At 39.6% G+C, this 25,428-nt stretch overlaps 6 protein-coding genes across 11 annotated transcripts in view; 2 read left to right on the forward strand and 4 right to left on the reverse strand.

Annotated features, from left to right (window-relative positions):
- LOC136261429 (mitochondrial outer membrane protein SLC25A46-like) overlaps nt 1–7,632 on the reverse strand; it is a 41,598-nt gene extending 33,966 nt beyond the window's left edge. Inside the window, exons 1-9 of one of the 4 annotated variants that reach the window (XR_010703893.1) lie at nt 7,251–7,632; nt 7,145–7,202; nt 6,961–7,099; nt 6,801–6,913; nt 4,458–4,508; nt 4,345–4,402; nt 4,184–4,220; nt 3,935–4,105; nt 3,034–3,140 (exon numbers count right to left, since the gene is read on the reverse strand). Coding sequence is in view for 3 of the 4 variants with exons in the window: in XM_066055437.1 (XP_065911509.1) it covers nt 2,571–3,140; nt 4,345–4,402; nt 4,458–4,508; nt 6,801–6,913; nt 6,961–7,099; nt 7,145–7,202; nt 7,251–7,332 (1,071 nt within the window). In the remaining variant the exon portion in view is untranslated. Of the gene's footprint in view, nt 1–2,447; nt 4,106–4,183; nt 4,221–4,344; nt 4,403–4,457; nt 4,509–6,800; nt 6,914–6,960; nt 7,100–7,144; nt 7,203–7,250 lie in introns of those variants that run through there. The other 3 variants (XM_066055438.1, XM_066055437.1, XM_066055436.1) reach the window with 3 other exon arrangements.
- Nucleotides 7,633–7,752: 120 nt separating this feature from the next.
- Nucleotides 7,753–9,734, reverse strand: LOC136261427 (RAB6A-GEF complex partner protein 2-like). Its single transcript, XM_066055435.1, has 7 exons — nt 9,367–9,734; nt 9,242–9,325; nt 8,800–8,949; nt 8,618–8,752; nt 8,441–8,568; nt 8,207–8,384; nt 7,753–7,970 (listed from the first exon to the last, which is right to left on the reverse strand). Exons 1-7 carry the CDS (start codon nt 9,590–9,592, stop codon nt 7,798–7,800), a joined length of 1,074 nt encoding a protein of 357 aa, XP_065911507.1. The 5' UTR covers nt 9,593–9,734; the 3' UTR covers nt 7,753–7,797.
- Nucleotides 9,687–12,431, forward strand: LOC136261425 (leucine-rich repeat-containing protein 49-like). 2 transcript variants are annotated; one of them, XM_066055432.1, is made up of 17 exons: nt 9,687–9,775; nt 9,828–9,883; nt 9,931–9,990; nt 10,033–10,114; nt 10,162–10,282; nt 10,325–10,528; nt 10,577–10,643; nt 10,691–10,834; nt 10,886–10,947; nt 10,997–11,144; nt 11,308–11,391; nt 11,439–11,509; nt 11,559–11,588; nt 11,634–11,823; nt 11,871–12,047; nt 12,092–12,184; nt 12,232–12,431. In XM_066055432.1, exons 1-17 carry the CDS (start codon nt 9,745–9,747, stop codon nt 12,412–12,414), a joined length of 1,803 nt encoding a protein of 600 aa, XP_065911504.1. In that variant the 5' UTR covers nt 9,687–9,744; the 3' UTR covers nt 12,415–12,431. The 2 variants fall into 2 exon arrangements, with proteins under 2 accessions (XP_065911504.1, XP_065911505.1); XM_066055433.1 differs by having other exon boundaries at nt 10,171–10,282.
- Nucleotides 12,367–13,436, reverse strand: LOC136261430 (receptor expression-enhancing protein 5-like). The gene is made up of 5 exons (XM_066055439.1): nt 13,200–13,436; nt 13,053–13,146; nt 12,869–13,007; nt 12,659–12,818; nt 12,367–12,606 (listed from the first exon to the last, which is right to left on the reverse strand). Exons 1-5 carry the CDS (start codon nt 13,363–13,365, stop codon nt 12,494–12,496), a joined length of 672 nt encoding a protein of 223 aa, XP_065911511.1. The 5' UTR covers nt 13,366–13,436; the 3' UTR covers nt 12,367–12,493.
- Nucleotides 13,437–13,484: 48 nt separating this feature from the next.
- LOC136261423 (uncharacterized) lies at nt 13,485–20,444 on the reverse strand. 2 transcript variants are annotated; one of them, XM_066055430.1, is made up of 37 exons: nt 20,289–20,444; nt 20,173–20,241; nt 20,056–20,126; nt 19,896–20,006; nt 19,726–19,789; nt 19,609–19,676; nt 19,431–19,553; nt 19,132–19,383; nt 18,863–18,976; nt 18,174–18,239; nt 17,987–18,123; nt 17,817–17,922; nt 17,700–17,768; nt 17,578–17,652; nt 17,438–17,518; nt 17,343–17,386; nt 17,196–17,292; nt 17,023–17,140; nt 16,917–16,972; nt 16,722–16,867; nt 16,534–16,671; nt 16,455–16,482; nt 16,300–16,406; nt 16,180–16,251; nt 16,038–16,131; nt 15,823–15,944; nt 15,631–15,775; nt 15,445–15,582; nt 15,342–15,398; nt 15,091–15,297; nt 14,810–15,040; nt 14,713–14,764; nt 14,510–14,667; nt 14,385–14,461; nt 14,263–14,329; nt 14,103–14,209; nt 13,485–14,054 (listed from the first exon to the last, which is right to left on the reverse strand). In XM_066055430.1, the coding sequence occupies exons 1-37, from the start codon at nt 20,338–20,340 to the stop codon at nt 13,547–13,549; spliced, it is 4,227 nt and encodes a 1,408-aa protein (XP_065911502.1). In that variant the 5' UTR covers nt 20,341–20,444; the 3' UTR covers nt 13,485–13,546. The 2 variants fall into 2 exon arrangements, with proteins under 2 accessions (XP_065911502.1, XP_065911501.1); XM_066055429.1 differs by having other exon boundaries at nt 17,987–18,126.
- Nucleotides 20,365–25,339, forward strand: LOC136261426 (uncharacterized). The gene is made up of 10 exons (XM_066055434.1): nt 20,365–20,534; nt 20,618–20,686; nt 20,740–20,894; nt 20,939–21,013; nt 23,841–23,938; nt 23,984–24,254; nt 24,300–24,468; nt 24,596–24,639; nt 24,961–25,064; nt 25,114–25,339. The coding sequence occupies exons 1-10, from the start codon at nt 20,414–20,416 to the stop codon at nt 25,235–25,237; spliced, it is 1,230 nt and encodes a 409-aa protein (XP_065911506.1). The 5' UTR covers nt 20,365–20,413; the 3' UTR covers nt 25,238–25,339.
- The last annotated feature ends 89 nt before the right edge of the window (nt 25,340–25,428 follow it).

Raw genomic sequence — 25,428 nt, forward strand, 5'->3', positions numbered from 1 at the left:
TAACAAGATGGGAGGGATATTTTCAGATTATAACCTTCAACATATACATTGCCAATCAATTAAGATCATACACAATAATTGATTTATGTTATTACAGGCACATGCTAGAGGCCTGTTACACCTGATCAACAGGTACAGCACTAATTATTAATGTGCATTAGTCAATTAGTCTCTTAAAATTATCTGTTGACATTGCACAGCCATAATTATTTCTTTGGGCAAATCATTTCAAGGGTTGATGACTTCATCTAGTAAAAAAGTTCTTCCTAACATGCCTCATGATTTATGAGTGTTTCTGTAAGTGCAATCTGTCTGAATAAATTCTATAACTACAGGAGCACAGACTCAGGTCAGCTCATGATTGTTCACAATACAGGTCATTGAACAATTTACTGCATGCATGGAAGATAAGGAATTTTTTTTTTAATTTATTTTTTATTCCGGCCCTAATGGCACTCCCATTCTCCCCGATCTCTAGCTAGAAGTTAAACCTAATTTAATTTATAAAAGACAAAAAGCAGCTAAACCTACAGAGCCTACACAGACCTACAAAAACACTGCATGGACCACCAGCATACACACAGCAAAACCTCTGGACAGGGGCCTTAAGAAGAAAGCCCTACAGACTACTGACCAAACTGCAGGGAGTGGGAGCATGAAACAGAGTTCAACTCCCACATAGGACTGCCAGGCAACAGGCTAAATAGATGTAAAAATGTCCAGGCATTGTGGTGCCACAGACAAACAGAGAGTTGCTCTAGCAGATGGCGGTATGCTAGGCCATGAGAAATGCCACTCCTGGTGGTTGTCCTCAAAACAATATCCTGCAAGACAGGACGACTAGCAGCAGACCACAAACCCAAGGACTCAACCACCAGGGGGACAAAGACACCTCCAGCAGCCTGTACAAGCTCATCATGGTGAGCATCCTTGTCTTCTTCTCCATCATGGTGAACATCCTTGTCTTCTTCTCCCTCCCTTGTCTAGAAGATAAGGAATTCAACTGACCCTACAGTAATGGCTTTTTGTTCATTATTTTTCTGGAGCTCTAATTAAGTGATGTTGAAAGATTAGATCTTCATGCTAGTACATGCACTTAAAGGGAAAATGACCCACAACTCTGCACAGCATATGTTTAACCCTTGATATTACAAATTCTTTCAACCAAACAAGTACAATCCTTTTTTAACCTTAAATAACTCTTGTATATTAGCTAGCAACTATCATAAAATAAACATAGTGCACCTATTGTAAATTGTACACACTGAATTTGCAATCATGTTTAGTTTAATTACAATATATATTATTCAACAACCATCCCTGGAGATGGCATGTCTTGTGGTATGGTGTAGCCATGTTGTAGAACACTTACACTTAGAGTGTAGCTAGGTAGCTATGTACACCATTTATAGGTATAATCAATAAAAGAGTGTCTTAACTCCAGTATGGCCATCAAAAATGACAGCCACATGTCTTTCTAGATATAGTAAATTGCTTATGATGTGATTTACTCTTGGTATAATATACAAGTAGAAAAAGTTTGCAATTGGCTAAAGATTATGTGGATGTCTTGCTTTAAAGGATCCTTATAAGGAAATTTCTATTTCTAATAAGAGTATGCTTAGAGATCCAATAAAAATGTATGTTGTCATTGAAGCTGTCAAAGAAATATTATCTGTCGATTGCAAATAATGTATGGCAATATATACTGATATGTAGTTAAAATTTCATCGAGTCAACAAAAATCTTGACCACATGTGTGTGAAATAAACATTCCTGCAGGCATTTCATCACAAAACTATGTACATAAAGATCTGATAAATTTCTGGCAAAAATGCAAATATCACTAGTTATACTAGCATCCTTCCTCCTTTTGGCTGGACCAAAGGGTATTGCATTCTTAGCTGAACACAATAGTAGCTTTTAGTACATTGACCAAAACTATACTAGGTATGATAATAAATTATGTATCTAGCACAATTCAGTAATTTTAGACATTTCTTTCTATAGATTATATGTAATTGTCAGCATAAAAATGAAGGCAATAGGACAAAGCTCTATTAAGTATTTTGGCCTGGGAGATATGGATTCTCTGTGGCAAGTTGTTCTGCAGCCTGGATGTAGCCACTTAGTCCTCTGATGGTGCGACATGTATATTATATTTCTATATTAATTCCAGCAATGCAAAAACTCTTTAATCTCTAATTTATTATCAAATAATAGCTAGTTGACTACTATGCTTATATACATTCAAACTTTTTCCACTTGCCATAGATAATCCAATTCAAGCGATTAGTAGGCACACAAGCTGAACTACACCACACAAGATAACTGATCTATGCCAGGCATTCCTGGCCTGTATACTGAAATGACAAAGTTTGTAGATCTAAAATAAACCCATGAATGATACCTTTATTACAAAGGCTATACCTTTATTACAATGACTATCACAGTAACCACATGAAATTCATGATTTGGTATAAACTAAACATTTCTATATCATACGCATTACAGATATTGTATTATATCACAATGCAACAAATATTGTTGTATTCAGGTATATCTACAATTTATCTATGAGCTTGTCTCATTCTATTTCGTACATTTGACGCTACATGAGATGTGACATATAACAACAGTGCCTGTACTCCATACTGCAAGAGCAGACTGGATAGTCCACGATATAGTCCAGACAATCCATGTGTGCTCCACACACTCTTGAAATAATCCGTCAGTCCCACACAATTAGAAGACAAATAGATCACTTCATTTCCATCGTTCACATTGTCCACTAACATTGGTAAGCCTTGTGACAGCATCTGTGCAATAACTGTTTCTATTGGATAAGTAATTAAATCTGTTATCAGTGATGACCAGTACCAAATCCATAGTCCAGTGGTAACCGTAGTTACAAGGTCCTTCTCATTAGAGGTGGTAGTAGTTAGCCATCTTGACTGTACATATTTCACAGAGTGTTGAATTACCGGCTGTAACAATTCTTGAACCACACTCAATGCTACCATAGGGACCAGTACAGATATCATGGACACTTTGTCTTCAGAAGAAGACAGCATTGGTCGCTGCATAAACAACTCCCATGCACCAGACAATCCACCAGTATAAATTTTTTGTTGTGTGTTCTAAACAAATTAATACATAAGTACAAATAGATTACAGTACCTAGAAATCACCAATTTTGTCTAAAATTAATGTAACTGGATCTGCAAGAATCCCACATGTTATAGCACACATTTTCAAATTCCATTTTATTACATTTCCTTTATCAGCCAAAAGTTTCAGTTCTCAAAGCTAAGAACTTTCAAAGTTTCAGCACTGCACAAAGTGGTAGCAACAGAAAGATCGACTTGTACAGTGGCAATACAGAAAATAAACTACAGGTGCTTGATTAAATGGTCATGACTTATGAATGCAGTCCTCTACAGAGATGTGATTTATATCATCATGTTCTCTGTGAACAGGTGAATTTACTGCTGGGAAAGTTTTTTCTTCCAGGTCCTTCCTGTGACCAGAGCAAAGACGAAAACGTGAGGAAAAATGTCAGCAAACCGCTCGTCCAAGTAATGCTCATATCTTTCATCTCCTTGGAAGTACTGACATGAAACAAATTCCTCTTGCTTTGGGGAACCACTATCAGGATTTTTGCTGTTAACACCTTCCTTCATGGTGAAACAAGAGCTTAAAATTTACAGAATTTTAATGTATTGTTAATATTTCACCCAATATGTTTTATATGTTCTACTGTAACATTAGGCTTGCTTTAACACGTGGGATTCTTGCAGATCCGGTCATAAATGCTTGCACCATGGATTGGTTATTAGATGGACAAATCTCAAATATCCGAAATTACAATCAAGAGTCGACCAAATTTCTAGGTGACTGTTCTATTAGAGAAGCTGGCTGTTCTAATAACTACCTCAACAGTGCATTTCTGGCTTATGTAGACCTTTACAGCTATCAGTCAGCTGAGGCGTTCCATTGCAGTAATAGTTTTTACATAAGCTTCTGTCCTTCACACAAGCTTTCTAGTATAAATACTCCTCTGCTTCCTGATCCTCATCTATCCAAAATTGAAAATGACTGTTCACTAGAGTATTTCGAGTGTAGGAAATATGTATTGTTAGAGTAAGTTCATTTTATGAGCTTCAATTATCCAAACACTTACCTGAGTTACGATGTGTCAAGTCACAAATTATTATGTGCTAAATGAAAAGATGCTCAAGATTTATGCCTGAAAGCACTGCAATTTAAGTTAGGGTATAGCTGTATCATATATAATATGCGTCTACTAGCATGGAGAGGAGTACATGCTACACAAACACATACCTGAACCATCTCCAACAAGCAAATTGAATAAAGTGGAGCAAGAACAATTGTTGAAATGCTACACACAAGGAGCACACAATTGTTACACGTGACAAGCAGCACAGTACACTTACCACTGCACTGGAATGTATGTTGTTATCACCTGCACTAACCCAGATCTAGACCTGTAAGAGAATATTTATAAGAAGTACCAAATCTGTCCTACATGTGCAAGTAGTCTTGCACAACAAATGTTGCACAACAAATAGTTAAGTGAGTTGCCAATTATTGGCATTATTTCATCAAGCAATTATTTCCTTACTGCAATGATGTATGAACTTCCAGTTAAAACTATTCAATAGAGCAGTCTATCTTCACCGAACATTGTGTTATAATATGATTGACCAATTAATGGCAAACTGTGCAAATCTACATGTAACTCCCTTGTACCTCATTGACTCTTTGTGAGATTTTTACAGAACATACAATCCTTGGATAACTGTTTCACAGAAGTTTTACAAAGATGAGGCCAGCAGTTCAAAAGATATTCAGGTTAGATGCAAAAGCACACTGGTTTTCATGCAACCTTTTTTCACACAACTTCAGCATTAGCTTGTACTGTCCTTCAGCAACAATTGCTGAATAAAAAAAATATATTAAAAAAACTTTCAGAGCTCATCATAGCTTCTAATTTAGGGCTGAGCGATACTGCCATTTTAGTATCACGATCGATACTAAAGCCACTATTCACGATACTGAATACTTCACGATACTTACAAATATGTCAATCATAGCTGGTGCTACATAGTGTATTCCTCAGTATTCCTGCAGGAAGTCTTCAAAAGTAGCATCAAACTAGCCACTGTCAACTATGTTTACAGTAACAGTTATTGTAACACATGCTTTGAAGTTATGTTATGGTGTTCACACCTCTCTGCAGGGGTAACCAGGTTATGACTTACAAGGATTCTTGAGCCTAGTACTTCATAACAAATGGCTTTTTAATGACAGTAATGTACAGGCATGGTATCACGATAGTTAAAACAAAATACCGCGATATCGATACTTTCAAAATATCGCGATAAATCACTAAAACAGTAGTATCGCTCAGCCCTAGCTTCTATGTACTCCATAGTCTGGTTACTGATCATCATGTGTTATTATGTACTCTTGCTGTCAGTAATTGGCAACTTATGCTATAACCAGTAAAACACGATATGTGGCCAGATCTGCAAGAATCCCACAAATTTGTGCAAGCATAATGTATTACACAATGGGTTGCAAATTATAAAAAACTTCAAATGCTTTGAGCAGGTTTAATTTGAAATTTCACTAGTGAAGTTTAAAATTTGACTGTCAAATTTCAAAGACTGTCAAATTTCAAAGATTTTTATTTTTGTCAGTAATTTTCCAAGTGATGACCCACTGACATTTGTAATGGGAATCAGTCGTATTTTCCATAGTGAGTGAGTTGATTACAGAAGCATGTCTCATACTGAAAATGAAGTAATGGCCACTAATTGATACTTCGGGCATGTGTTCAGACAAAAACATTAACTCAGGCACCACTCTTTCTTTTGATGTGGTATGCACGGGTTCACCTGTCATAATTACGCTACAAAAAAGTAAACAGGTACAAGGAAAGAATTTCAAGGAATCATAGAAAGTAGTGTAACAAAGGAGGTTGCCTACATACAAAGATAAACTAGTGGACATTTAATCACCAGCTCCACTTATTATTTCTATGATCCTTAAAATTATTTTCCTTGTATTTGTGGCATTGTTACTGTATACAAGTAAGTTGTTGACCATTGATCAAACATTTAGACACTGAAGAAATTAGTAACATACAAATTAAATTCACCATCACACCATGGGGGCATTCTGCATCACTGGGTATGGTGGAGCCGGAAGGACATTGGTAACAGGCAGAACCAAAGCCACTATAGTGACGTTCAGGACCAAAGGGTTAACTGAAATACCAGTTATTACACCCTGTTGTTGATCACACTGAGGCTTACCCTCTTAAAAACGAAAGTTATTTTACGAAAAATATGTGTTTTGACATACAAACTTGGGCTCCTGTTACTCCACGTAGGGACCACCTATTCCTTCGCGGTTTGCATTAAACTACTTTGAAGGATAGATCTACAACATTAGTATCATCATAACTATCATCTTAAAATGGCCGAAAATTGTTTCAAATGCAGATTAGCCTTACATCACACTCGATCGTGCTACAATGCTCAAATAAAGTTTACAATAATACCCATTAACCGCAGAGTAGCATGGACCAAACCGTATATTCATAGGATATTTCGTTCACGAGTTATATGTGTTTGAACACATGCATGTAACAAGAGCCACTATAGTGGTGTTCGTGTTTAACGGAACACTTTTTTTTATTAACTTAGGGGCCAAAGGGATAATTATTAACAGATTACACGGCTAACTCACTATTTATTATGTTATAATACCTTCTAGGTCGGTTATGTCCCTCAAAGAAGTTGATAATGGCAGCATTACTAAACAGTTGAGCAGCTGCATACACTGAATTATGCCACGCTCCTTTCCATAGTGACTGCCAACCCTGTAGAATCCTTTACATGAACATCCATAGTAACAGTTAACACACACCTGATTATAAGCCACATGGTAAAGCAGGCCAACATTTCCTAGTGGAGTGAACAGACCAAATGACGGAGTGTAGTGTGTACTTATTTGACATTGCCTCCTCAGTGCCAGTAAAGGATAAGTTGCTCCCTGCAGACCACAGCTACCAGAAAGGTTGATATACTTTCAGATTAGTGTAGTTACTAACCTGACAACTAATGATAGTCGACTAACAGTTAGGAGGTCATTACTGGTAGCAGCACCGCCTACACAATATTCACTGAAATCATAAATACGATAATATCTTTACTAACTTCGCTGCCAGGAAGACTCGTGGTCACTACTGAACAAGCTTTGTTCAGGTGACGTTTGCGTGGAGAAACTTCTCGTTAGCATACCGCTGTACTTACATCACTCTAAATAATGCCCTTTGTCCAATTCTAAACAATGCGCCTTCCAATGTTGCTAGTACGACCTCATAGTGGATTCTTTAGAGCCTTGTGTAGCCACATGGCCAAGAGCCCCGTCAATAGGACTGTCACAATATCATTTCCCCAAAGAAGAACAAGCGATGGGGCGGGTAAGTCGTAAAATCAGCGAGATATAAATATAGCAGCCCACCCACGCAGCATTAGTATCTCTCAGTATCGACAACTTCAACAAGTTACATCAGCCACACATGGACAATACGATGAGTGAAGTCATTCTGCCGGTAAACTATGGCCGCACTCCCCTCAGTGAAGAAGAAATAGCAAGCATTAATGTGAGCCAATGATGTGTGATTCATTTTATTATTCTTTTCTGTTACTTGTGTAGTCTGGTGGTGTCAGATAACTCTTCATATGATCATTTTATTACAAATTATAATGTAATTAATTGAGTACATGGAAATGTGTCATGTAACAGTTGCATTGGATCGGCAGTTACTACGGTGATGGGTAATGTCCATGTCATCGTCTCCACAGAATCACTTGTCCCATCACTGCTACTGGGACTAGTGATGAACTCAAAGTGAAGCTGCCACTCCAATGTAACTATATATATAACAGTAAACATTGATTCGACATGCAAAATTTTTGACCCAAAACTTAATGTATTGTTCGAATGGCCTCGAGATCTTACAAAAAGTTTTGTTTGATAATAGTAAGATAGTTGCAGTTTTATTTTGTGTAATATTGCAGAAATAATGTTACACGCAGCAGCAAATCTCACAAAATACAATAGCCCTATTCCTGAATCGTATACAAACAAAATGTTACAATTAACTCACCCAGTTCAGACTGGAATGTGTGTGTACACTGAGGAGGAATCGGCAATGACACATGTAGCTTGTTGACATGGGAACAGTACTCGTACTGTGAGCCATGAGTATGACAATGTGAATGGTGTTTCCTATTGATGCTGTACTGTTCTGGTACAGTCTCACAACTTTGTAACGTTACACACAGCTACATGAAATAAATACCAAATACTAAAAGGCAACCTGCATATACTAGTACACCACCTGTAAACACTTTACTGCAGCAGATGTGAAGTCAAATGAGACAACTACACTGTCACCCAGCCTGTAGAGATGTCTGAACAACAGTAACTTGCCTACTACACCATGACGATTCTTTAATGTATATGTCACTAGAATAATGGGAACTAAGTACTATACTTTTAAGGAGCCTGTTCTTACAAGATGCTTTCTTTGACATGTCTGCTGCTAGTCTCTGTAGAGCTTCTTCCATGCTGTTAGCATTGTCCTTGTCAACCACGTGGAATGGATTTAGATTGAGTGGTGACTGGGAGGCCTCCGGCTGCTGAAATGAGCCTAACAGTAGCACTACCATATCAGCCCTCTAAACACACAAACTTTACCAGGTAGTTTTAACACAGTAAATGGTATACGAAGCATTTGTACAGTGCCTGACAACCGCTGAGCGCCAACTGTCAACTTGTACGAGTAGCGGACCAGACGACCACTCCATGAAGGTGGCCCATTTTCAGGTATTTGTTCAGTGTATGTGTCTGTAACACAGCTAACATACAGCAATCAACATTACTCAAGGGGTAGTCACTTTCACACTGCCAGATGATACAATTGTAACTTGGATAATTTTTTTTTTTTTGCTTGAATTCACCTACCAAAAGAGCCCTGATATCTTGATTGTCAGCTGTAATAGCCTAGTAAATTATTTTGTTACTAAGTTAGCTGTAGAAAGTGCCACTTCTACAGATTTCTTGGTCACTTGCAAAAAGCCTGTTGCAAGTGTTTCACCAAATAGTTTAGAAGTGACTTTCCCTTGTATAAGTGGCTCACATGATCTAGAGGCACCTGGGCCCAGGACAAGATCACATAGCAGAACAACAGCATCTGTGGCTACCAGCGTTCTGCCTTTCTCTCCTAACAAAAGCTAGCGACAATGTAACAAAACACTGTTGTACCTTTATTGGGAACAAAGGCTGTGTCATTTGCTGGAGATTGCAATGTATCCAGTGGGGTCTTTACTAGCTCCTCTCTGTACAGACACTGACAATGGATTTGTGCACTAGCCCAAGCCACAGTCTCTGATTGAGTCTCGCTCGTGTTACGAAATGTAATTCGACATGATAACTTCTCTCCAGCCAAGAAAGTAGCCTTCTCCAACAAATCTACTGTCAATTCGACCATTATACAACTTGCTTGGTGTCTAATGCGTCCACAAAACTGTGCTCAGATATAGTGCTTTACGACAAATCATAGATTCTCTCTCGATAATCCATGGACAAATTTCTGCACTTCGCATTCTAACTAATGCCTATTTTCTCTAAATAATACACATCATGGATTACAGGAGTTACAGAACATCAAAAGGTTGCTGCAGTTGTCATCATTCTTATTATTTATTATATGTATGTAATGACAGCGAAACAACAGGCCATGCTAACAACCTCCAACGTTGTGATAGAATGGAACGCAATAGTAGTGCACCACATCTTTGAAATATTGAGTAATGTTGGTCTTTACAGAACGAATCGGCTCGTGTTCCATATTCATCGCGCCTGCAAAATAGCAGCATGGGACCAAAGGTAGGTGTTGGTATTATTAGGCTATAAACCATATGTTTGCAGGTTTTGACAAAGGAAGACAGCCGAGCTGTTAATTCGGTACTATTGCCTTCTGGCGGGAGGCAGCAGCAACAGCAGAAATCTGGTGAGCTGAAGCCAGATTTGTTAATGCTCCCACACTGGTTGTCATAGCACCCACAGCCAACACCAGCCACATGATATTTTCTGAGAGTCCAGCTGCTCCTGGTATTCCCCTTGTTTATCGTACTCCAGAAGGAAGAGCGGCCAATCCTGATAGATTAAATCTTGACAGGTAAAGTAATAGTACCGTATTTATTGTGATGTTCTATAATAGGAGGAAATTGTCGGTATGTCCCATCTTGGAAGGAGAGGAAAGACTGCGCATGCTCAACCTACAACATAATGCGATCACTAAACTACAACATTTGAGTGCTTTACGTCGACTAGTGTTCCTGGACTTGTATGATAACCTCATCAGTGAAATATCTGGTTTAGATACCCTGTCATCTCTGAGGGTACTGATGTTGGGAAAGAACAAGTGAGGTTGACAACTGTTATAGTGAGAGTGATTGACCCTACACATTAGGATACGTCAGATTTGTGGACTGAAGTCACTAGCAAGATTAGATGTCCTTGATCTTCATGGGAACATGGTAAGTTTTAAACCAGTTAGGTTTAACCTCATGTGATGATTCATCAGATACGTGTCATTGAGAACTTGTCCCATCTTTGTCACTTAAGAGTGCTCAACTTGGCTGGTAACGAGATTGTACATACCATAGGGTTAGCTGGAATGACTTCTCTGACTGAGCTCAACTTGCGGAGAAATCGTATCACTCATATTGTTAGTAAACGTCCATTACATGCTATACTCCACTATAAATTATTCTGCTAGTATGAAATCGATTGTTTGCCTCAACTGCAAAGACTTTACCTTAGCCACAACTTGATTGAAGAGTAATTTACTCCTTCAGTGTTATAAATGGTGGTTGATGTGTGCTAACAGGTTTTCTGATATTACCTGTGTCACTGATAGCCCATCATTGAGTGAACTATCACTGGATGGAAACCCACTGGCAAACAGTACAGATTATAGGGTACTGATGGTACATCGAGTGGCTGGTCTCCGAGTGTTGGACACTAAACCAATCTCTGTGAGTATGTGCATGTTATACAGCGTACTACTTACCTGTACTTTCACACTGATCCACCCAAACACTCAATAATAAAGTTTTGCATTTAAATCTTAATTCAACTTAAAAAAATTGGCACTTTATCGTAAAATGAACAATTGTTCATCACCTGTCAATACTGTAGGAGGAAGAGAAGCTACGGGTTGTTCAGATGATACAGGAAGAAGAACAACAGTTGTTGAAGGCTGAAGAGGAAGCTAGATCACACGTGAGTGACCTCTAGTAGTGACATGACAGTGTGTCTACACGCTATAGGAACGTCGCTTGTTTACTATTGGCCAGATAAAAAGACAGTGGGAATCTGTCTCTCATTTGGCCAATCTGGGGTTAGTAGAATAAATCCTACACATACTGTAATGTGTACTTACCTTGTAGTAATCAGCCAAAAAGAAAGAGTAAAATGAGGTGTGTAGAGCTTGAATTATCATTTGCTTATCAACAAAATTTTAGAGCATTCTCAGCGAGCTTTGTAGAGGAAATTGAAGGAACCCTGCACTTGTATGGGTTAGGTTCCTTGGATACCTTATATTCTCCACCAGTCACTTCACAACCAACACACATTGCATTTCACTATATAGAGTACACTGAGGTTGCATCACTGCTGGACAAACTGTCAACAGCTCGTTATTTGCAACTAAAAGTTAGTATTTGATGAATGGAATGACTTATATATCCCCATTAATGTAGGCCATTTCTATTCACTGTTGTAATCTTTCACATTATGATCAACTGGATATGCTCAGCAGTATTCATTCTTTAGACACACTAGTAGTTAGTACTGATGGTAACCCTATCACTTCACTGTCACTATGGAAACAGTATGCCATAGTGAAACTCAATCTTGTCAGCATCAATGATGACATTGTAAGTTACCATACAACTTCTACTGTTGTGAATTGCGTCAAAAGGTAACACCAGAACAAGCAGCCACAAGCAAGCAATTGTTTGAACCACTAGTATCTCTTAGTAACCAATACACTTCACCTGCACAACAGGACAAGGCAAGGAATATGATTCATTGTCCTCATCCTATTTATGATTCTTATAGGCTCACAAAGGCCGTCAAACAGCAGTGAGGGAGGTGTGCAACCAGCTTCTTACTCGTACTCTGTTTCAAGAAGAAAAACAGAGGTCATTTGAAGTTCTCTGGCCAGAACTATTACATAGTGTAGTGAACAACATAGTTAGTGAATTGAATATTTGTGAGAGTAAAGAGTACAGGAAACTATGAACACAAATCTGTCAAAATACTTTTACTGCAGTGCATACATGGGTCTGAAGATTGAACCAAACCACTACATACAACTATTCTAACTGTCTTTCTTGCTTTCCTCATTCACAACCTCGGACACTTTTGATCCGTACTCGAAAGCCTTCTGCATGGTGGATGGATCACTGACAAACTCCTTTGCCATGCCCATTCCTACATTAATGACAGCAAATAAAGACATGTTACTCTGCTTACAACAGTTTACCATGTTTAGCAGCATCCTTTGCAAGAGCACTAGCTTCCTTCAGGCCCTTGTCAATCTCAGCCTCGTACTTGCTAATGAGCTTCTTAATGATATTGTTATATATCAACATTGAACCATTGTAGCCTTCCCATGGCACGAAACACCAAACTAAAAAGATACACTATAGCATTTATGTAACACGCACCATTAAGTGTTGACATGATTCCTTACTTTGAGGAAGAAATAAAATGGGATCCACCACAGCAACAGGTCAGTGAAATATTCCATCACTCCAAAGAAAGCAAACACTACCCAATATGTTAGCCAAAGAGTGTCATCAGCTTTATCTTCAGTTTCTAATGCTTTACAGCTGTTAAAACATCAATAACCACCAAAATCAGGTGATAGGACTTACGATTTGTAAGCAGGGTAGAGAAATCCCACCAGGTTGGCGAGGAGGGCAGCGCCATATCCGAACAAAAGGTACAAACCAACGAATGCACAAAATCCTAAAAGGACATACAATCAGACAAATAGCTAAGGCAACGTGTCAAAAACTTACCCCAGAAAACATGTGCTCGCTTTACTTTCCCATTGCTGTATTTTTCAACCGCGGCAAACGTTTGTGCGAATGGATTTTGCTCATCATAAAGAAAGGTGTTCACGGAATTCTGGAACTGCACCAGTTTACTCTCGGATTGACTAGCGGGTTGACTTCCTTCGCTCATCTTTGCTGCAACCGTCGCGTGACCTTTACTGAGCAATAACGAGCATTAAATGGACTCAACAATTAGCGCGGTATGTCGTGCACACGTGATCAGAAAACGCGCTTTAGTATCTACGCAGATGCTATAGATTATATCTATGATTATACTTGTCAACATTGAATTACAATATACCCATACAGTATCAATGTGGTGACCATGTTCTTATGGGAACATCTGGAAACTGTTGTAGCTGTTGTTTCCTGAGCATTGAGTAGACACAGTAGGGGCACCCAAATGGCAACAAGTGAGAACTACCATCTCTATAACACTCAGCTATGAACATTGGAGGGGCAGTAGAAAATTCTTGCAGGTGCTCTTCAAATTCATCGACAACAGTTTGAAATTGCATCTTTGTAAATGAATGGTTGCAAGTGAACAGAACAAGCCCATCAACTGGCAGTTGCTGGGACCAAAGGTATGTTCTCCTATTGCCGGCCTCTCTCAAGAAGTGTAACCCTGTCTCACTGGTTGATATGCCATTGTTCTTGCCCATAGAAAGATTACGTATCACTTCACTCCATAATCTACTGTTGTCTTCATGAGAGGTTTGTGATGCTGTCTCCGGAGAAGCCACTACTGTTATAGGTGCATTTTTTACGACTCTTTCCATCACCTTTAACTGGAAACTGGTGGAAAAAACCATGTCGCTCCTGTGCAGAACATTAGGTGTAATACATGTGATAATAAGTAGTGTTTACCTTCGTAGGAGAATGCTCAAGGGATGGGCCAACATGTCCATGTACAATGTCAACATGTTCTCCAATAATGCAATGGGCTGATTGTGAGCTGAAAACCATTTCACTACCTACACACAACCGGGGTACAAATAGTACTGATAAACACTCATGATGAACTCACAGGTAACAACAGATCGACTCCAGTTGTACAGAAACTCTCCGGACATTTCTCAGTAGAATTTAAACTCCTGAAAATAAAGCAAATCTCACACCACGTATATTATAGTACATATATCACACCACCTCAGGTACTCATCTAGGGTGGTCAGTACTTGCTTGACATTGTCACCACTGGAATGCTTTAGCATACATTCCATAGCCTGCAGTATAAAGTCAAGATACACACATGGCATCTTACATATTATCACCTGAGGATACTGGTGAAGGATGGCATATACCCTGGCCATGATGTCCCACAATTGCCACTGACGACAATATCTCAATATGGCAGAAGAGTGGTAGTACCCAATAAGTCTAGTAAGACAAATGTTGAGCACTTCTGAACTGTATGGCTCTCCTGTGGGATCTGTTTAAACGGTAACACAAATATCTTGACCCACACACTACTCACCTAGTGAAGATAAGCTAGGTAAGTCCCATCCCAGCAATGAAATTGACTCAATCTATGTGTGAATAGGATAATATGACATTCTAAGACTTCACCTGACCTGTTCAGAAGGGCCACTTATTTCCATAACAATTGTTGGAGTAAAGGAGCATGGCCTGCCGTCAGAGGTAGTCGTAAGTATGTCCTTGGTACCCAGTTGAGCATGATCAGTGATTCCCCAGCCCCACACTTTACCAGTGTCATCAACAGCTATACAATAGTCATCCCCAGCACCAATACTGACTATTGTACTGGCAGCAGAAGATAAGGAGGACAGCTTGCGAGGAGTCGTCTGCAACAACCAGTTGATGTCAAAACTGTTCAAACATATGTGACACTAACCACTCCACTGATCTGTGGCATTCCCAGTTGTCCACGAGAGTTGCTACCCCACACATACACTTGTCCTGTGCCTGTCAACAGCAACGAGTGAGCGGACCCACATCGTACTTCTGCCACGCCTCCATCCAGCTTAGTCTTCTCACAAATGATTGGCTGTAGTACGTGATTCATCTCCCGCTGTCTCCGATATTGTTGGAAAGTATCCGGCTGCAAATGAAATGAATTACAAGCAGTACACCAGGTAGGATCACCTGTGAGTATGACTGCTTCCCCCAATAGTACACATGTTGGTCCCCAGTTACTGCCACCTAACCAATAATACATTGCAATAGTGTAAACAGTTTAATTACTGACAGTATGAAATATTCCACAGGCTATCTTCACAATTTTCTTGTTAGCAATAGAAGTGACCACCAATGGAACTGACTGCTTCTCCTGGTTACCATGGCCTAGTTGGCCATAGTGACTATTGCCACATGTCATTACATGCCCCTATGTCAGTATGAGACACACTTGCACTCTAATACACAACTTATTCACCTTAATGGTCAATAGTGCAGTGTGGCTGTAACCAGCTGCAACAGCAGTGACATGTTGTGATAGAGGCAGGTGTGTAGGAATCACATGGTCATCTGTTGCTCCAAGTCCCAACTGGCCGTGCACCCCCCAGCCCCATACAAATGTCCTGTGCATGCACCCACTGTGAATAAACACCTAACATGATCATATTACCTGTAGTCATCAGATAGTGCTAAAGAATGATACTGGCCACAGCTAACTGCTACAATGATCTTATCAGCCAAACTGGCCACTTGTACAGGCTGGCTTCTCTTAAGAGTGTCTCCTAACCCAAGCTAGAGCAAGTTACTACCAATGATGTACATATGGGAGGCATTGCAACCCACCCTACGGCTGCAAGTTACACACCACACCACACATCCACTCACTTGACCATGTGAAGAAGAGCCCCAACTGTAGACTCCATCCTTGCACAAGGCAACTGTGTGTTCTGCACCACAAGATACACTCAACACTTGAATGCTATACAAACAGTGTTATCACAATAGCAGTAAATAATAGCCAGTTAACCTGAGAAGATTAAACATTTCAACTAATGCAGGTCCACTAGTTCCACGTTCATTGTGGTCACTGTGCCCCAACCTGTTTTATTAATACATCACATTACATCATCATCACCTGATCACATACTTGCCATTCTTGGCATTACCCCAGGTGTACAGTTGGTTGTTATCGACAACAGCAACATGGCCAATACCACATGATAGGGTACACTGCTGAACCTGTTGAGCTGGGAACTGTAATAACAATAAATGAACACTTTACAAGTGAAGAAGATTGCACACCTTTTTAGCTACTTTCTTATCATGATCCCTATAGTAACATTAGAGGATGCTATTAGCAATAACATAATGAGGTACAAACCGGTTTTTGTTGGCCTGCCTCTTTCGATAAAGAGCTAACAGGGTAAACAGGAATAACTCGATAAACTGGTCCAGTGAGGGATAGGGCTCATCAGGCACATCACTACTAACAGAGGCCTGTGAACCTGTGGAATCACTCCTGTACAATCACATGGTATAGTAAACTTGACGACAATAAGAACATGCTACCTTTTCCTTGAGATTGCTCTTAGCAACAATGGCTGAGTGGCTGGTTGTGTAGGGTCCAAAATGGATGCCAACTGTAGTAGTGACTCCTCATTCAACTGAGGCAGGATCACTTGTAGTTGGCTCATGTGATGAGGGATAAGGTTGGGCTGTGGATGAGTAAAAACCAAACAAGACAAAGTACTGTCACTTGCATACCTTTACCGCTAGTGAGTTCACAAAGGCTGAATGAGTCATGTGATGTAGAAAGAGTCCTAAAATATTAGAACCTTAATAGCTACATGCAGTGAAAACAATTATTTACTGTTATTTGATTGGCTAAAAGTTCTAGCAAATTGGCTAACAGCAATGGAAGCATCCACCTTCAAATCATCACCATGGTCACATAGCATATTCATAACATCGAGCAACCGCCCTTTAGACTAATAAACAATAACACTTATTAAAAATGTGTTTGCTAAGTTTACATATGGTCACCTTGCCAACAGTTACCAGCTCTTCCCTCATGTGATACTTGGCCAACATCTCCATAGCGACAGGAACTTCGTAGAGAAAGTTATCGTGCATAAAAGTGCTAAAGGAACACACAAAGTAAAAATAAGCACGGAAAATTCACACACTAACTTAAACTGTTGCTGTAATGTGGTGTCCTTGCTATGAATCAAGCGCTAAAAGTATTCACATATAATATGTGGCAATCACGGAGAGGAACATAGTACCTGATGAATGAAGCATTTGATTAGAATATCAGCCAGTTTCTTAGGGTCATGTAGTGCCTGCTGATTGTCACTGCTAAACAACTACAAGATAACATTGCATGTATGGTGACATCATTTCAGGAGGTAAAATTGTTCATCACTTTTGCAATGTATCTCGTGACCTCTTCTATCTTGTTGTGATGAGCAAACATCTCCATGGCATCCATCGAAGGACACTAAAGCAAACAGCAATACAATACACTTCAACATACGTATTATATACTTTGGAATAGAGACAGTACTGCAAGGCATGTTCCATATTATTATTGATTAGGGAGTTCTCAGCTGCCACCTAAACAATGTAACAGATCATGTGATCCAGTGATGATGTCACTAGTACCTTATACAATTCTTGCACATTCATGTCAACCAATCTAGCTAATCGTTCAGCCTCGCTGTGCGATTTCTTCTGCAACAGCTGCTGGAATAACTGCTCCACTGTCATGCTGTAACCAACATTATAACACAGCGACCAACAAAGTGACCAATAGGATCATATACAGAACACACCTCTGTTTAACATGCACCACGTGTCTGCTTGTTACTAGGATACAATCACCTAGTTCACTATTTTCAATGGCTGATCCTGGGAACACGCCCACCAGTGCACCCTCCTGTATAAACTGCCCCAATATCATATCCTTGGACTGCTATACGACATGGAGAGTAGCATAGAGATTAGAATGAACTAGCTTACATCTTTTTGTTGCTGACTTGACTTCCCTATTGCAGATCCTTGTTTGCTGATCACATTAACACAAGCCTGTTGGCCATGACAAGACACGTTCTATATGCTATATGAATACTACACACACACAGAGACACACACACGTACATACTGCAGGATGAAAAAAAAATGTGGTCCAAGAGTTCATAATATATGTAGGGGGGTATTTCGTCATAACTAATGAAATACACATTGGTCCAGGTAATACTGGGGGTATGCATATTTTCAGGGTTGTGTGATTGTACCAATGGCAAGATAGGCCTTGAATGAAGTGCTTCACCATGTTTCACTGTTGCAAAAAGAGGTATCAGACATAAGTTGAATTATATTTCATGAGATTTGCTGCATGTAACAATGGTATTTCCTTTTAAACACAGCAAGTTTGTAGCTCTCTTTAAGACTTAAAAAAGAAAGAAAAAACAAAAAACAAAACAGTCCACTGAGTGTGCAGGTCCATGTACGGTATCCTTCATCTTCCGTAAAAGGCCTCACATATGCCGCTACTCATAATGGAAATTTACTCTTGGTAATGCCCAGGCCTTTAAATATGCAGTAGGAGCCCATAAGTGCTGCAAGGCACTTATGGGCTCCTATATGCACACATGCACGCAAGGTACACACAGACAACACAAAGATAGAGTAGTGCACAATTTACTGACCTTATTCCCATGATAACCAGCAGCAAAAAATACTTTATCACTTACGACAACAGACAAAGTTCCAGGTGCCATTTGATAAGTTGTCACCCTGTTGTTTAAGATGTTCTGAAATTGCTGTAAAAACAACAGTTGTAGTAGATCACAAACACAAACACACACACAGTACACTACATACATGCAACACACGACCACACTCTACATATACACAAGCATGCACACACAAACACAACATACACAACATACACTACATTCATAGACTATACACATACCACCAGTTCATCCTGCCTAAGGTGTAGAGCCATAGTATAGTCCTTGTAAGGGATCAGCTTAACAGTCTCATAAGATGCAGCTAGCAGTTGAGGGTCGTACTTGTCTGTATCAACAGGATCAGTGATGAAACTCGCAGCCACATTTTGAACAATTTCAAAGCCAGCTAGTTGGTCGTCTGGAACATGACTGGACGACATGACATGCCAATGCTCCAGCAACATCACCCAGTAGTGAGCCATGCGTATACCAATCTGTGGTAAAAAGATGTCATATACACTTGCAGAACCCAAACACCCACTAGAAGGTAAGTGATATGTTGATCTGGAACATGAAGTAATTGTAAGGAGCCGACATATCCCTTGACACGACAACTTCCCACCTCTCGTCTCTTCATGGTATCATAAAAGAACACCTCACCATTCTATTGTAAGAGTTAATGTAGCCCACAAAAGTATATGGGACATTATTATCTAAACCTCTGTGCCTGTAATCAGGTATGTAATATCGCTACTGTTTACCCACCAACAGAAACAAGTGGTGGCGCCTAACAACAAAAAGATATAATTGTGTGCATGATTATTGGAATAATATACTTTTCCTCTGCTTTAACGTTGACACATCAGTATACGAGCCCAGTGATTGAGATGGCTTCTCATCCTACAGGACAGTAGTAATCAGTGACATGAGGTATGCACATATCACCACACACACACGCACGCATGCACACACCCACCCACCCACATAAACACAGAGATGTACACACCAGTACTAGCGTAACGATGGGCAATAACTGCAAGTCTCCATTAAGACAGAGACAAGCTAGCCATTCTGCTGATGGATGTAAATTGATAGACACTATTCCTCCAGCTGTTGCCTAAACAACACATCACCAGATGTCCTCCCAGCAGTGAGCTGATGCTTACCTCAAACCATCTCAGTTGCTTTGTGACAGGTCGCAGCACTTTACGGCTGCTCATTCGCACCAGAATATATCCTGACAACAGAACAGTAAGAACTGCAGGCCAGCAGTGTACACGTACCATTATTGCACACCATACACAAGCTAGTATACGCCTTGCCACGCTGAAACGTCGCCTGCTCAATGTCTCCTACATCAAAGCATTCAAAGGAGTATGAAACACCTACCACACCTCACCATTCTTCGCATCTATAGACAATAATAACGAACTGTCGTAGAGTGACATCATATATTCATGGTGCTAGCAGCATCGAGCTGTCCAAAAAAACTGGAACCCACAATCACTACAGATAGAGGTTCCTATGAAACAACTAGCGTTCTATTACGACGTGGTATGCCCGTTTGCCTACGTGGCCAGCACATTAGTGGAACAGCTAGCAGTGAGAAATGGCGTCAGACTAGAGTGGAAACCAGTTCTGCTGGGTAAGTAGCTCCAGCTAGTAGTATGGTGTGTATGACAAGAAACTGAAACTGTTGATAATTCTGAGCTGTGATATTCAATTTAGCTGGTATAAATAATTCAACTAAAGAGAAACGTGTAATGACTCATGCTAAACGTGAAATTGTGGCACAAGGTTTGCAGTATGTGAGGTTTTTACTAAGCCAACCAGTTTATTTTTGTTAATAGACTTGTTACAGTTGGCCAGACGTTATGGAGTTCACGAAGGTGCTCGTCCCCTAGTACCAGCATGTCATCCACACACAACTCAGTACGCCATGACACTGCTAGCATTTTGTCCAGACATGTTGACCAGATCACGACTGACGCACTCTCTGTACAAGGTGTTGTCATTAGTGATGGGGTCATGTGATGTCATCTTACTCAGGCTTACTGGAGAGATGGGATGGAGTTGACTGACTTGAAAGTGTTACAACAACTAGCAAACAACCTTAAGTGGGAGGTGAGTAATCCATAGGTACATAATGTAAAGTGTTTGAATGTACATGTGTGTGCACTTGTCCCAGTGCTACAGTTGAGGCATTGCCCATGCATCACCTTGTCCATTGATGTCCACAAAGGTATTAAAGCATGATATACTAACACTAGTACCATTGCTCATTCATGCTCTTTACTCTAGACAGGTTGAGCATGCTAGTTGGTATATGAGTGCTTGTACCAGTGTTCGGAGAAAAAAAAAATGTTACTAAAGTAATACTTTTTACCTTTTAAGCTGTCTGAGTAATATAACATGCTACTATTCATAGTGTGGTAATATAACTAGGTACTTTGAAGAAGCCATAATATGGTAGTAGTGTACCTAATGCTCTATAAGTAGAGCGCTACAGCTAATAACTATAATCATGGCTTGGTGTGAGCCATTTATAGGTATGACTGAACTATAGAGCCAAGCAGGTGGATAGCTGGTTAGTTGGCTATAACAAAAAGTTATATCTATTAAGGCTTTACAGCACAAGTGCTGAAGGTCTGTAAGACACCTGGGTTTAAAGATGTTATGTTTGAGAAGTTGCAGAAAGGAGAAAAGAATCCATGACAAGACCTGGGCAGCCTTGATCCTGCAGCCATCCGATTTACGAATGCTTACAGGTGTCTGCCAGGCAATCAGGACGTTTGCTTCTTGGTCATTTCATTTCTAACTGTAACTTGTTAACATTATTGCAGAAGTATGAGCAATATGTAATATCAAGAGTATATAATGGGAGAGGCTTCCATTATATACTCTTGGTAATATATATATATATATATATATATTACATTGGCCAAGTAACTTACCTAACACTGCCTGTACATCAAATATGGTTCATTTCTCTGTGCCACTGTGTGAACAAATGTGTATATTGCCTATACATCTGAAATTGAAACGAAAGTGGTTGTTCTATTAGAGTATCACATGTTATTGTAGTTTTATTAATTTGGTCATGCTATTAGAGCTAGCAACCCAGGGGGCAAGGGGGGCTGGAGCCCCACATTGATTTTCTGATCTAATAGAATTTCTAATAGAACAGTCAATGCATAAAATTGTCCTCTTGGAAGGCTAAAATTTCTCTGTGTGTGTGTGTGTGTGTGGGGGGGGGGGGGGGGGGGGGGAGATGCCCCCAAGATTCCCTAGAAAGATCATATTTCACATCCTAAGTGTGCTTTACACACCGTTGTACCTAGCTTTGGAGCAGAGCCCTCCTATCTAAAAGCATCTTGGTACAACTATAAATTGTATTAATTGTACTTTTCAGTTCCACTTCAAATGTATGGATTTACACCAGGTGGTTTCCAGAAGTTGGGACTCCACTGTGCACACAAGCAGTGTTCAACAAGTTTAATAATTTTCATAGTACTAGCTACTTCTGCAGCAATGTAGCAAGTTACAAGTTAGTTATAGTCCAAATGAAAACTAGCTAGCTACAGTAACATCCCCCTCATACTTCCACCTGAGCTGTTTTCTAGCTCAGCTCTATACAGTGGACCACAGTCATCCGGATCCCACTTATCAGGATTCTCAGTTAACCGAACTACGAAATGATTGCTTTATTAGAGTAGTGACTGTTCTATTAGGGTAGCTGAATTTTTTATAAAATTTTCTTTTAGATACACTCAGCATCTACTACTCACAGTTAGAGTGTTTAAATAGCTATTTTTTGTAAACTCAATAACTGATTCATGCTCCAATAAATTAGTGGCGCGTGAAACATTCACCACAATCCCTACTTAAATGGTACGACCGTACCGTTTGATAGCTATTTTTTATTAAAAATCAAATGATTGTAGAAAAAATTCTCTAAAAGGATTTCAGAGGATTTTGGCGTATGTCGGTCCGTGTACTTTCGGGCCATTCCAATGCATGATAATCAAAATGGAAAATGCGCACGCCAAGCGCTTATTCTTTTCCGTTTTGGTTTTTGTACGTTGGAATTGGTAAATTCCAATTGTTGAAATTCCAGCCGTTTGATTGATTTTGCCAAAGGAGTGAATCGAATGTGGATTTACGCCAGGTGGTTTCCAGAAGTTTGGCTAACTGAGACTCCACTGTGCACACAAGCAGTGTGTTCAACAAGTTTAATAATTTACATATTACTAGTTACTTCTGCGGCAATGTAATAAGTTACAAGTTAGTTATTAGTTCAAATGAAAAGTAACTTGATATGCTTTTTGTTATATCCAATTAGCCAGCTACAGTAAAATCCCCCTCATACTTCCACCTGAGCTGTTTTCTTTACCTGTAGCTCAGCTCTGTACAGTGGACCACAGTCATCTGGTTATCTGGTTTCAAATGACTGCTCTATTAGAGTAGTGACTTTTCTATTAGGGTAATTAACAATACTGAAATTTAAAAAAAAATGTTCTTTATCGGTTATTTATATACAATTTCAGAGATACAAACTTTTCAGATTTATGGACCACCTGTGGTCTCAAGGGGTTTGAGGTTCCACTGTACCTATAAATGGTTAGATGTGCTGTACTCACAACAAGCTGCTATGATTATAGTTATTAGCTGTAACTCTTTAAGTGTTTCTGTGCATTATTACTTTGTAACATAATAATATTTACTTTTCTTATTAGGATTATGGTTTTGTTAACAGTAACTTATTATCACACTATGAATAGTAACATATTGTATAACTCAGAAATGCGTTGTTCCTAACACCACACACACGCTTACGCGCACTACACACTTGCACACATCACACTCCACACACACTCACACATACATGCAAATCTACACACATGTACACACTCACACATTTCTATATAGCATGTTTGTGACTGTGTGTCAGGTTAATGTGTCACATTTGGTGGAGTCAGGGGAAGCTACTGCTCTATTAGAAAGCATTACAGGTGAGGCACTAGAGCATGGCACATTTTCATTACCAAGGTGAGGGGAAGTTCTTGTCTTTGAGTACAAGTTACTTGCTGTTAGCTTCTGGCTAGGAGATCGTCTCTTCTGGGGGGTAGACAGGATGTTTCTGATGGAACGTCACTTGGGAAACAGAGACGCAGTCCCACTGAGACTGACTAGTCCCAAACCAGGCAAAAGAAAATTAACATTTTATTTGGACTACTCCAGTCCTTGGAGTTACCTAGCTACCATGCAACTGGACACACTGATACGGTCTTTACAGCCAATGAAAATCAACGTGGAGTATGTACCCATTCATCAAGGAGCTCTTTTCAAAGAGATTGGAACAATGGTAGTGGTGTGGAAGTTACCATGCTTAAATATAATCAGCATTTAGGAGATTTCATCGGAAAACAGACGACGTTACTTGACAACTGACATTCAGGACTGGGCCAGTTACTATGGAGTTCCATTGCTGTGGCCTTCCACCTTTCCTATACGTACAGTACAACCATTAAGGGTGACTATAGCTGGCGGTAGTGATCCCAGGCTGATCAAACACTTGTGTAAGTTATTTACTAGCTAGGGGACCTGCAGGCTGAATGGCTGGTAGTCAAAATATTTTATGTTAAAACTTTTGGATCACATAAATTTCTAGTTAATATGTGTGTGTGTGTGTGTGTGTTATTGCAGATAAGGCAGTCTGGCAAGATGACAAGAATATTGGAGATGAACTAGTGAGTATACGTACAGAATTAAGGATGCAATAGAAACACCTTTGGTCCCAACAAGTCCGACTCCAACTTCTGACAGAGTGTTTCAGTGTATTGAAAAGTCCCTTTCTAGAGGTTCCATGAAAGTTTGATAAAATGAAGTTGCTTGTCAAGAGAATTTACCATGTGGCCGATAAGAGGTGAACATAGGATTGGGGGTTCTCACTGCCTGGTCAGACATCTAAGGTTTTCAAAGTGCCTACTAATTTATTAGAGTGGTTATTGTAACTTGTTGCAGTGCACACATTATAAGCATTGAGGTATCATCACTTACGTATGTTGTAGGTACTACAACAGGTATTGCAACATGGAGGGTTTGATAGCAAGCATTTGATGGAAAAGTCAGTCACTTCAGAAGTAAGGAATGAACTGTGGAATAATACAAGAAGGTGTGGTCATTGTATCACATGATTGTAACATTACATGACCTACACACAGAGCTATTGATGTTGGTGTCTGTGGAGTACCAAGTTTCCAAGTGAATGATGGGATGTTGGTATGGGGACAAGATCGATTGAATGTAGTAGCAGACATGTTGTGTTCCTACAACAGTACTGAGTGACATAATTATTTATGCAATCTATTCTACAAAATATTTAATGTTGTTCGAAATATATTGCATAACCTCTTGTCTATGTATGCTTATTAAATTTGCTGGAAAGCAAACGTGGTAACATATTGGGTACACAAGCATGGCCCTAGGAGATGCATAGTAAAAACTAGACGCCCACGCAAAGACTTTTTTTTACATTG

Source organism: Dysidea avara, chromosome 7 (genome assembly GCF_963678975.1).
Source record: "Dysidea avara chromosome 7, odDysAvar1.4, whole genome shotgun sequence".
Taxonomy (NCBI): Eukaryota; Metazoa; Porifera; class Demospongiae; order Dictyoceratida; family Dysideidae; genus Dysidea; species Dysidea avara.